Source organism: Leishmania martiniquensis, chromosome 14 (assembly GCF_017916325.1).
Source record: "Leishmania martiniquensis isolate LSCM1 chromosome 14, whole genome shotgun sequence".
Classification (NCBI taxonomy): domain Eukaryota; phylum Euglenozoa; class Kinetoplastea; order Trypanosomatida; family Trypanosomatidae; genus Leishmania; species Leishmania martiniquensis.
Window position 1 is genome coordinate 321,392 of NC_090149.1, and position 12,215 is coordinate 333,606.

At 59.8% G+C, this 12,215-nt stretch overlaps 3 protein-coding genes across 3 annotated transcripts; all 3 read right to left on the bottom strand.

Moving 5' to 3' along the window:
* Positions 1 to 1,748: 1,748 nt before the first annotated feature.
* LSCM1_04876 (uncharacterized protein) lies at positions 1,749 to 5,471 on the bottom strand (the record flags this gene model as incomplete). The annotated part of the gene is made up of 1 exon (XM_067322359.1): positions 1,749 to 5,471. The coding sequence occupies one exon, from the start codon at positions 5,469 to 5,471 to the stop codon at positions 1,749 to 1,751; it is 3,723 nt and encodes a 1,240-aa protein (XP_067180132.1).
* Positions 5,472 to 7,798: 2,327 nt separating this feature from the next.
* LSCM1_04877 (uncharacterized protein) lies at positions 7,799 to 8,146 on the bottom strand (the record flags this gene model as incomplete). Its single annotated transcript, XM_067322360.1, has 1 exon — positions 7,799 to 8,146. One exon carries the CDS (start codon positions 8,144 to 8,146, stop codon positions 7,799 to 7,801), a length of 348 nt encoding a protein of 115 aa, XP_067180133.1.
* A 2,213-nt stretch (positions 8,147 to 10,359) lies between these two features.
* LSCM1_04878 (uncharacterized protein) lies at positions 10,360 to 10,707 on the bottom strand (the record flags this gene model as incomplete). The annotated part of the gene is made up of 1 exon (XM_067322361.1): positions 10,360 to 10,707. The coding sequence occupies one exon, from the start codon at positions 10,705 to 10,707 to the stop codon at positions 10,360 to 10,362; it is 348 nt and encodes a 115-aa protein (XP_067180134.1).
* Between the last annotated feature and the right edge of the window lie 1,508 nt (positions 10,708 to 12,215).

A 12,215-nucleotide genomic window follows, 5' to 3' on the forward strand; every position in this document is an offset into this window, starting at 1 on the left:
CTGACCTCGAATAAGATTCGTATCCACGCACGCAAGCCAAGAACGGTTCAACGCACACACACACACACACAAACACACGACACCGCGTCTATATGTAGCACGTTTGAGTGACTCTAAGAGTACAGAGCAGAGAGAGAGAGGAGGGTGGGGGGAGGGGGGCAGCGATGGTGAGAGAGGGAAGAACGCAGTACACACAGTCGCACACAATGTGGCGAGGGAGGGAGGCAGACGCGCAGAAAGTAAGGCGTAGATGCGCCAGTAAGGAGGACGGGGAGGGGGACGGAAAAAAAACGAGGCCCGAGACAGAGGAACCGTAAGGCGCGCACAGAGAGAGAAGGGGGGGAAATTGGCGTGTGCGGTGGCTGCAGCGAAAATGGAAAAGGTGGGCGGAAAGGGATAAAGAAAGGACTACTGTATGCGTGTTGGTGTGCGTAGAGGGAACGTGCAACGGCTTGTATGCATATATATATATATTTGTGTGTATATGCGTGTTTGTATGCCAGCGCTGATGTAATGTCGCACTCCAGAACGAAGGAGCAGCTGAGAAGAAGAGAAGGTCGACGGAGAGAGGGGGGAAGAGGTGAGGGTGTCTATCGCTCCCCTTTTCTCGCTCACCACGCGCTCTCGCCTTCCCTGCTTTCGCTGCCTTTTTTTCTTCGCCTACTTCGAGACGTCTACGAGCGTGTGCGGCCCCCCTCTCCTTGTATACAAAGACACAACACTGCTGTGAACACCGAGGGTCTGCCTCTACCAGTGCACTCGAGGCCCCTTCTCAGGTTTGTACAAAAAAGGGGGAGGGGGCCGAATACGCGTGTGTTTTCACGGGCATGTGGACCGCGCAAAACACACGCACGCGCCCATCACCCAACAGGAAGGTTGATGATGGTGATTGCGACACCGCCGCCGATAAGAGAAGATGGATAAAGAGAGAGAGGTAGCAAACATGAAGGAGGGAGGGGCACTCAGTCGCGGTGCGTGGCACACGGCAGGGGGAGGAGTGGGCCAATGCTTCGCTGCACATTGCGCTAACGCTTTGTTGATTAGCGCGTGCAATGCGTATGGCGGGCGCTGGAGATGTCGGGGGAGGGAACATCGCGAGAGAAGCGCTTCGCATCGCCGCCATGCAGCACTGCGTAGAGCGTTCCTCCTCTTTCAGTTCATCGGTTTTACTTTTGTGTGTGTGTGTGCCGAGGGAAAGGGTGCGTCGATTCGTGATTGGCGCGTGCGTTGGTGGGCAGATGCACGCTCGGTGTGGGGGACGCTCAAGGGGAGAGAGAGAGGCATGAGCGGCAGTCGCGCGCACATCCAACTCAGCAGCAGCAATAACGTACAGCAAGTGCGTGTATGTGTGGCGGTGGGAGTGGGGTGGGGCCGGGTGGGGGAGCGTCACCAGAAAGGAGAAGAGAGGAGGGGAAGGCGGCCCTCGAAGTACACCATGGCAGTTTGCTTTCGCCCGCAATCACGCGCGCATCAGCACAGCTCACCCTCGACAGTCCTACATGAGAGTGTCTTCTCTTCGCCACACAGACACACACACACTTGCCTGCCCCCGAAAGAGGGCGAAGGGTTCGCATAAGGGTGATGGCTCCCTCCCCACCTCCCCACAAAATAAAATCGAAATAAGAGCCATACGAGCGAGCCGACGATGGAGTGAAAAAATGATGTGCCTTCAGGCACTGCGCGCCGGAAGGGAGAAAGATGCGGGCCGCGCACGCGAGCGGCGAGGCCAATACCATGCGCGAATACAGCTACTCTTGCAGACGCGCACGCGCCGCTGCCGTCGCTTCCTGATAGTAGCGCCTCTTCTCTTCTCGGTCCGCTGCCTCCTTCGCTTTCCTCTCCTCGATCGTCTGCAGCAGGCTGTACTGTCGCTGCTGCTCTCGCATCGCGTCCGCCGTGCACGCCACTGACGACGACACCCGGCGCATCATGTCCTCCGCCTTCTTTCGCGCCAGACGGTGCGCGAGGTCGTCGTGACCAGTCACAGAGACGTCCTGTTGATCTACCAGGTCTTGCAGCAACTGCGTTTCACTCCAGACCTTCTTGTCCACAGTCTTTTCATTCTTGCCACCCGCACCGAGGGCGTCGAATCGGTCGTCGCGGCCATCCCCGTCCTGAATAGGGACCCGCATACCAAAATTGCGCTCTTTCCGGTGCCGAGCCTCTTGGCTGAGCGCGTCGCTGCTGCTGCCGCCGCCGCCGCTTCCCTCGACACCAATCCCTCCTTCACTCCCATTGCTGCCGGTGTCGTCATCATCGACGCCGGGGACTGCGTTTTCGCTCTCCCAGAGCGCCGCGCGCCCGCCACTGCCGGTGATGGAGGCGCTGTGCAGCTGGTGCGCCGCCAGTAAGTACCGCTTGCCCGCCGGCACACGCTGCGCGTACTCGGAGCCGAGCAGAAAGCTCTCCATGAAGCTGTCCTGCATGTGAAAGAAGCGTTGCAGCTCCGGATCCTTGAGTACCTTGTCTGTCACGTACATCTTTGCCAGCTGCCGGCGCAGGATGGTCTCCTCCACGCTGCCACTCGTGATGAGGCGGTACACACACACCTCCCTCTTCTGGCCAATGCGCCACGCCCTCTCGCGCGCCTGAACGTCTGTGATCGGGTTCCAGTCCGGGTCGAAGATGACAACGCGGTCGGCGCCGGTGAGGTTTACTCCGATGCCACCGACACGCGTTGTCAGCAAGGCGACAAAGATAGAGTCGTCCTCGTTGAAGCGATCCATCAGTTCCTGCCGATGGTGGCTACTGGTCGCGCCATCCATGCGGATGTATCTGAAGGCCTGTTGCTCGCACATGTTCTCGATAATGTCGAGCATCATACGAGTCTGCGAGAAGACGAGTACGCGGTGCCCGAACGACTGCCACTCCTTTAGCATCATGAGTAGCGCGTTCAGCTTCCCGCTGCCGAGGAGGTTGACCGGGTTGTTGCTGCGGAAAGAACGGTGCTGGCCACGTCGTCTCCTCGAGCCCCAAGACAGCGCCGCCGACACGCCACGACGATCCAGCATCATACGGTCTTCCTCGTCTGCGCCCTGCTGCACGGCGTAGATATCGGTATGATTGCAGATTTGCCGCAGTTGGTTCATGAGGCGGAACGACTCCAGCCGGACGCCGCTGTTGTTGCGGCGAGACGCCATGTTCGCCCGTGGCCCAGCCACGTGCAGGGAGCCCGTGCAGTCACGTCCGTCACGGTCAAGGCCACCGTTGCGCGAGGCGTACATTACTGTCTGTGCAAATAATCGCTGCACCGCTGGAGAGCACAGCACCTGCAGGTACTGGTCAAGCTGCTCGTCTGTGAGCGGCACGCGAAGCACGCGCTCGTACTTGGGCGGCAGAGACGTCTTCACCTGGCGCTTTAGCCGGCGAAGCAGGTACGGAGCGATATGGGCCTGCAGCGCCTTGGCGCACTCGACGGCTGTTGCCAGCGCTAGCGGGCTCGCACGCACGTTGCGGCTTTGCGCGATGGGTGTCTCGAACTCTTCCATAAAGCGGTTCATTGTGCCGAGCAAGCCGGGGCGCGCGAAATCAAACAAACACCACAGCTCCTTCAGCGAGTTCTGGATGGGGCTGCCGCTCAAAATAATGCGGTGCGGCGTCGCAAAGGACTTCGCCGCGAGGGTGGCGCCCGCCTCCGGGTTGCTAATTTTGTGCCCTTCGTCGAGGATGACGTACTGGAACCCTGTGCGCTGGAGCAGCCCGCAGTGCGCGCGCATCGCCGCGTACGTTGTTATCACCACGGCTGGTGTGCCTTGCACCGACTGCAGCAGCGACTCGCGCGTTGTGTCGCTGCCGCTGCTCTCGTGCATAACGCAGGAGCGCACGTAGGGGGCCCAGCGGTGCAGCTCGGCCAGCCACTGACGAAGTACCGTCATGGGCGCCACAACCAGCACCGGCCCGCGCAGTAGGCTTGAGTGGTGCAGCGCGTTGATTAGCACCGCCACCTGGATCGTCTTGCCGAGACCCATCTCATCGCCGAGGATACCACCGGAGCGGCGAGAGTGCAGGGCGAGGAGCCACAGGAGCCCTTTTTGCTGGTAGTCGAGTAGGCGGTTGTAGATAGCAGCATCCATGCGGACTTTGGGAAGGAGAGTCACCTCCTCCATCTCCACTAGCAGCTCTCCGCTTTCAGAGGCAGTCGCCGATGAGAGAGAGCCGGCATGCCTCTGCTGCTGCTGCTGCAGCGAGCTCTGTGACATGGGCGGCGTAGCCGTCTCGCTACGCTGCGTGCAGCCGCTGGCGAGATGGGAGGAGACGCGGTCCACCACCGCCGCCACCGCCGCATCGTCGCCATCCTCCATGAGTGCGTCCACGTCGATCACGTCGTCCTTGCCATCTTCTCCCGCTGCCTCCTCCGCCTCCATCGAGCTTATCTTCGGCAGGCGACGGCACTGCTCGCCGCCCTCAGACTCTTTCTTCACCTGATGCTCGCGAACGCCCTGCACATCTTCCGCCTTCACTCGTGCCTCGGCTGACCTTGCGACCGAAGCCGACGGCTGCTGTGAAGGGTCGCCGCCGCCGCCGCTGCTGCTCACCAGTGCCCAGCGCCGCTGCTGATTTGCCACTGCCTCCAGTCGCTGCCGTTTGGAGATGCGCTCCACGTAATGCGCCACCTCTGAGTCGTCTTGGTAGCGGCGCTGCTTCGAGCGGATGTCTGCACGCGTTACCTGCACTCGGCTCAGCGAGGGCAGTACCTCACCACCTCGGTAGTCGCTCTGCGTGATGCCCTTCAGGTGACTCGGCACTCGATAGAGCACGCGCGCCGTGGCCGTGGTGATCGGCGATGACACTGCAATGCTGCCTCCAGACGGTGTACTGCGTGATCCAGCGACTTCGGTTGTGGTGCTGTTGACGCCGCTGTCGCTGGCGGGAGCGCCCCCGTTCGTGCTCGCGTTTCCACGCGGGAGCACAGCTGCTGCCGCTGCCGCTAGTGGAAGCGGCCGACCAATCACGCTCTTTGTACGCACGACTGAGGCGGCATCGGCTGCTTTGTGGTGCGCTGCAGATCGGGCCGCGTCTGTCCTGCGCTCCACCTCTGCTTCTTCGCGTTCGAGTCGCTTAGCCTCAGCGAGCCGCGCGGCTTGGCGCCGATCGACATCTCTTTGGAGCTGCTGCACTGCCGCTTCGGCGCGCTTCAGCTTGCGCTCCGCAGCGTTGAGCTGAAATCGAATGTCAGACACTCGCCGCGGTGACGCTGCCGCCGGGTTGGGCCCGTTCTTCTGCGCGTTATGCAGCAGCCCGGACGATTCCTGCGCCGCCAGCAACTGCGCCTCGTGCAACTCCAGTTGCAGCTCGCTGACAGCGTGCTCCGCCTTTTCCAGCTCGCGCCATCTTTCCTTCAGCAGCTCCTCATCCTCCAGCGCTGCTCGCGAGGACTGGGCGACAACGCGCGCTGCCACATCCATGCGCATCTCTTCCTCATCTTGGAAGGCGCCCAACTGTTGCTGCAGAAGTACCAAATCGTCGGCCATGCTGCTGCGAAAGGTGCGCGAGAGTGCACAGGCACAGTGGGCGCAGGAAGGGAGAACGGCGTAGGAGACAAGGGTAAGGCGGTGGGTGTGCGTGCTTGCCACTGAGCATGAGTGCGTGTGAGCGTATTTGTGCACGTGTGAGCGTGAGGGTGGGGGGAATGCGGCATGCAAACGCTCACCCGTGCATGCAGAGGCCTTGCGTGCGTGACCGACTGTCCACTGCAGAACCTCTTTCACTCTCGGCAGCGCGCAGTGGTGCGACTGATGCGTCAGGAGAGCAACAGCGAACGAACACACACACACACGCAAAAAGAAAGGAAAGAGGGGGGAGGGGGCTCAGAGCCTGCGTGAATTGCTCCTCTGGCATACACAGCTCTCGCGCCATTTCGACAGAATCACAGGCGCCCAGCGTGCATTTGTGGAGACAGCGAGAGAGGGGCCGAGGACAAAAAAGGCGAGAGGCGGTCATCTGATAGTCGGTGGCAGTGGCGCGTCCCATCGCAGAAGGACGGCATGGACATATTCGTGCCGGCGCATGCGTGCGGGAGCGAGTACGAGCCTGTCCCCTGGCATATCTTCCCCCTTCGTTCGCCCACTCACGAAAGAGGAAGCTGGGCAAGATGCGGAGTCAGCGGGGGGAGAGAGGTGCACAGAGGTGCAGTCGCTGTACCCCCTCCACCTTCCCTTCCGACTTGACTGCCATTTCGTTGCCGTAGCGCTCTTCACCAACGAGAAAGGGGAGGGGGGAAGGGGGGGCTGACGATGATGAGGCTGAGTGGGGGGGAGAGAGCGAGATGAGGAGCGTTTGTTGCCTGTTTGTTTAGTGCCATTTTTCTTTGAAATCACCGCTTCCCCTCCTCCTTTTCTTTTTTTTTTCATGCGCTACTTGTTGCCTTCGGTTTCTGTGTCGGCTTTCCGTGCGCGCTCGCTAGCCATCGTTGCAACATCTCGACAGCAGACGCGTCGGCATCCATCCAGCGAGATGGCAGGAACGAGGCTTCATGACAATATGGAACAGGGAAGAAAAGCACGGAGGAGGGGAGGGGGGAGGGGGAGGGGAAGTGAGATACGTACATACCTGCGTCAGAAGGGAACAGGGAAGAAGAAAAAAAGATGTGTGTGCGTGTGTTGGAGGAGGAGGGGGAGGGGGGTAAATGTATGCCGGACCCCAAAGGGAGACAGGAAAACAAAGAAAAACCAACACGCAAAGGGGAGCCGATGATCCACTGATGATGAACGCCACTTGTGCTGTCTCCGCCTCTCCCCCTCCCCCCTCTGACACGCATGCGCACGAGGGAGAGGGTGCAAATTGATATTGGGGAGACGCCTCCGATGGCAGACCCCCTTCTCTTCGCTTTCTCTTGCTGTTTCTACGGCGTGGGTCGGCCGGTACTGCTCCTGCAACGACGACGCTCTGTACGCTCACAGGTGTCAAAAACACCGTGTGCGCTGGCGAGCCTGCATACATGAAGAAGAAGTGCATACAACACGTGCGTAGAGGGGGGAAGGGGGGTGGGGGCGGGGACACGCGAGCTCTGCCGCTTGGATTGCTTCGTCTACTGAGCCCTCTTCCCCTCTCTCCTCTTCAGCTGCATGCGCCTTCTTGCCGCGCTGATAATTCTATCAGACGCCGACAGCAATTGGGGCGAGAGAGAAAGAGAGGGGGAGGGAGGAAGGAGAGGACGGGTGGCGTTGTCTGATGGGATCCGCGAGGGAGGAGATGAGACAAAGAAAACAGAATGGGAAAGCGGAGCACAGGGAGACGAGAGCACACATAAAACGACCGGGCCAACAACAGCGAAAAAAAGGGAAAGAAGCGCGCGGCGAGCAAAAATAAATCACGAAAGAGAGAAACAGAGGAGAGTGTGAGGTCATCAGAGCGCAGAGGCACGAGCTTGGAGACACACATACACACATCACACGGTGTACAGATGTATGCCGAAAAAAAAGGGTGAGGATGGGAAAGGGAATATGAGGCGACAGCGAGCAGTAAGAGGGAGGTGAGTCAGGGGCGCGTACGGCTAGAGTTGAGACCTGCCGAGATACATCTGTGGCTCTGCACGCCGGCACATTGATATGGTCCCCACCCTTCGCGCGCGCGTGCGTGTGTGTGTGGGGTGGGTGGGTGGGTGGGGGAAGGGCGCTTTTTCGCCGCGATGCTCATTGCTGCGCATTGGTCCTCCATCTCTTCTTTCTTCCTCTTTGCACCCCCCTCCCCTCCCCTCCCCTCCCGAAAAACAGTCCGAGATGGGAGGCGACGAGCACTGCACGCCTTCCCTTCCCCCCCTCGGGCTCCTCTTCTCCGCTTCCTCTCCACTGGTGCCCCTTTACGACTTAGGGATGGGGTTCGCCTCGAAGCTGATTTTGAAGCCGTTCGGCTCACCCTCGATGAACATCTCCGTCATGAGCGGCGCAATCTCCAGCTCACACTTGAACTCGCCCGACTCCTCGTCCTTCTGCATGGACGTGTTGCCAATCGCCTGGATCTTGCTGTCCTTGCCGAACGCCACCTTCACCGACATACGGTAGTTCGTGGTGTCGTTGTAGAAGGCCCACTTGTGCTCATCCTCGTTTACGATGCGGAACAGCAGACCGTTGCCGTTGTCCTTGAAGCACTTCACAACGGTGTTGCCGCAGTAGGAGGGGCTGCCGTTCTCGTACTTGATCTCCGACATGGCTGCAGACGGCGGCCGCGTGAGGGGGGGCGGAATCGGTGGAGTGGCGACGGGAGGATGGAGGGGAAGAGGGAGGAGAGCGGTGGTGACGATGCTGCGGATAGAGGTGCGCGTGTGCGGTTGTGCTTGGGGTTTGTGAAGTATGCAAAGAGAGTGTGTGCTCGCTGATTGACGGGCGCTTCTGCCCACGCACCGATTCGCGCGCAGAATACCGCAGGCCCGGCAGCGGGAGAGCATTTGGGGAGGGGGAGAGAGAAGTGATACGCTACATAGTTTGTATGAGACGTGCTCCATGCAGCTATCCTCACTGCGTGCCCACGAGGAGAATGGCTTGGTGGCGATAGCGGTCGAGACCCCAGGTTCCTGGAGGACCGACGTAGCGAAGGAGGCTTGCTGTGCCGTCTCGAAAGCGAAAAAAGGGATTCGCAGCTGAGCGGGTCTGAGTGAACAGGCGGGTGGGCGGGAACAACACGAAGAGGAGGAGTTATGCTACACTCTTGTCTTGGGAGTCTCTCTTTCATCTCTCTCCCTCTCTCTCTATATATGCATGCGCCCATGAGTTGCTGAATGTGTCGGCCGCCTACGGTATCTGTACATATCGCTGGAGAGAGGCCGAAAGATGGGGTGGGTGGGAGGGAGATGGGAGACGCGCTGGCGGGAGTGGAAAATGGGAGTGGGGGAGGGGCGACTAAGTGTGTATTTGTGGTGAGCTGCTGCGTAGGAGGACACCGGAGGAAGTGGAGTGCGTCCAGTGGATGTAAGAGAGGCCGCACTCCACTTCCTCCGTCTCGCATGATCGCCTTCACGCACGCACAGGCACACCTCTTCCCATCCCCCCCCTCAGTTACTTTTCGAACGCCCTCTCTGCCCTCCAACGTCGAAGATACATCCCTTTCGCCCCCCTCCCCCACCCCACCCACGCCCCCATCCTTCCGCTCCCCTCCCTCTTCCCTCGACGTCGCCCCCTCCCCCCCGTTCCTGTTCCTCTTCCTTTGCAGGCTTCCTTGCCTCATCGCGCTCGCCCGCGCCATGCCCAAGCGCAGACGCCACTACATTCCACATCAACGGAGAACGGTGCGGTGCGCCTCCCTGTCTGGGCGACTCTGCATGTGTGCGCGCGTACGCGCTGAAAAAAAGGAAGGCGCTGACGGCAGAGGAGGACAAGAGAAGAGGGGAGAAGCGGCATCGAGCACCCAAAGGGGTAGAGTGGAGTGGGGTGGGGGTGGGGGGAAGGTGATCGAGGGAGGGTGTGAGGCAGTCAAAGAAGAGTGTACAGCCGAGGCGTGAGGAGGAGTGGAGGGGAGGGGGGAAGGAGAGAGAGAGGGGGCTGTGGGAGCATCTGCAGATTGAACGCTTCCCCTCCCCTCCCTCCCCTCCCCATATACACATACACTCGCACCATCCCCGCTGTCAAAGAAATCAAACTCAACAACAAAGAAAGGGGTAATACAGCATCGAGGATGACGTGCGGACGACATGGAATCGGAGAGGGGGGCTGGCTGAGACAGACGCACACATACGTGCAGGAGAGAGCGAGAGAGATGATCGATGCTGATGTGCAAACACACCGACACAGCCAATGACACCCCCCCACCCCCCACATACACACACAGACTAGCACGCACGGAAGGATGAGTCGGTGAAGTGGGGAGCAGTGCGAGTGCGAGAAGGGGGAGAGGGAGAGCCCTTCGCGTCGTATCCATGCTACGACGGAGCTCTCCCCCGCATTGCCGCTCTCAATCGCAGACATGCATGAGAAAGTTACATGCGAGAGAGAATAAATGTGGAGCGAGACAACAAGCTGCCACGAATGCTGCACTCTGTGGCACCTACGGCACCAGAGCTCGCCAGTAATGCGAGCAACTGATGGGGAAAGACGAAGGAGAGAGGGGAAGAAGGGTAGCGGGGAGGAGACGGTATTGACCATTGCAGAGGCAGCGGAAGCAGTGCTGCAGCCACTGCACTGCTCCTTCCACGTGCAACGTCCTTTCCACGCCACCTACCTCATCTACTCCCGCGCCCCCACGACTACCACGCTGCGCCTTTCAGAGTAGGTTCGTCCCTCTCTCCTCTACTTCCCTTTTCGCTCGAGTCTTGCGCTCCTCCCATTCCGACTGCATCGACTTGCCCGCCTCAATGGCTGCCTCATTCCTCACGCCTTCCCTTCCCCCCCTCGGGCTCCTCTTCTCCGCTTCCTCTCCACTGGTGCCCCTTTACGACTTAGGGATGGGGTTCGCCTCGAAGCTGATTTTGAAGCCGTTCGGCTCACCCTCGATGAACATCTCCGTCATGAGCGGCGCAATCTCCAGCTCACACTTGAACTCGCCCGACTCCTCGTCCTTCTGCATGGACGTGTTGCCAATCGCCTGGATCTTGCTGTCCTTGCCGAACGCCACCTTCACCGACATACGGTAGTTCGTGGTGTCGTTGTAGAAGGCCCACTTGTGCTCATCCTCGTTTACGATGCGGAACAGCAGACCGTTGCCGTTGTCCTTGAAGCACTTCACAACGGTGTTGCCGCAGTAGGAGGGGCTGCCGTTCTCGTACTTGATCTCCGACATGGCTGCAGACGGCGGCCGCGTGAGGGGGGGGCGGAATCGGTGGAGTGGCGACGGGAGGATGGAGGGGAAGAGGGAGGAGAGCGGTGGTGACGATGCTGCGGATAGAGTAACAATCCTGCTCAGTTTGATATGCGTTTGATGTTGCGCGTGCATGGAGAGAGCAAAAAATGGAAGAGAAGTGGGCAGAAGTAAAGGAAGATGAGCGAGTGATAGGGCGACAGTAAAGGGGGGGCTGCTTGCCTAGGAAGCCCACATGGTGAGCGATCGCGTCAGCACGCCCACCGCCACCTCGCAGGGAGCGCTGCCACAGGATAGAGGATCAAGGAGGGCCTGGGGCAAGGAGGAAAAGGAGGGGGGGTCGGAGATATACAAGCGATACCGCGTCACACAAGCTATGCGACGAGAGACGCGGAGGGTAAAGACTGCCAAGTACGACGTGGGTAGCGGTCGCACAACCTCCTCCTCATTCACCTGACTCACTGCTGTGCGTTGTTTGTCAGTCAGCTTTAACGCATCCTCGCAAGGGGGAGGGTGGGAGTATGCCTGGCGGCGACTGACACGGCAGCGCACCCATTCTTCCGAAGTCAGCCCTGAGAGAATCGCCCCTCGCGCTCGTTCTCTGCGCCTATGAAAAAAGAAGAACCTTTTCCCCCTTCGGTGGTGGCGTGCCTCACTCAGATAGAAGAGTGGCCGTCATGGCCACGGCGATTGTGATAGAGGCGTGTGCTAGTGTAACGAGAGGGAGAGGGGGGCTCAGCAAGGAAGAAGAGGAGGAGCAGATTGCAAGCGACGGCGAGAAACGCTGTCCGCAGGCGTGCACACACAGGAGCGACGGAGAGGTGTGTGCGTGTGTGTGGAGGAGCACGAAGAGTGAAAGAGAAAACGGAATGGGTGCTCGCGTACCAACAGCGCCAAGAGTGCGGCACTCCTCTTCCGACACCCCCTCCTCCCGACACACGCGCCTCTTCGAGAGCCTTCCCCCTCCCCCAAAAAAAAACGGTGAAGGGGTAGAGGGAGAGAGGGAGAGGCAAGACGACGCTCACGAGCAGATTGTTGAGACTCAGAAGCGTACGCAAGCGAAGGCTGTGAAAAAGAGGGATGGTGGGTGGGCGGGTGAGTTGGGGAGAATTCGTACACATTCCTCGAGCGCACAGGTGGGACGGATGAGGTGCGTTGGTGCTGGTCGTGGTGATGGCGGGTAATGCAGTAGCCACATCGACAACAACAGGGAGCGAACACACCAGAGAATATGCGAAGCAAAGAGGGAGGGGGGGACAGCATGACACGCACACACACACAGACATACGACTGTCTGTGTGTCGGCGGGCGTGTCGCCTTCATTTTACTCCTCGTGTGTGCTTCTCCAAGCATTCTCGGTAGAGGCTCTCGATCACGTCAGGCATATCTGCTGCAACCCATTTGAGAGCACCCCTGTCCGATCAAATTGGAGGCCCAGCTACTGCGGGAACAGGAAACCTATCCGCTGACCAGCGTGCACCCGACTCCGC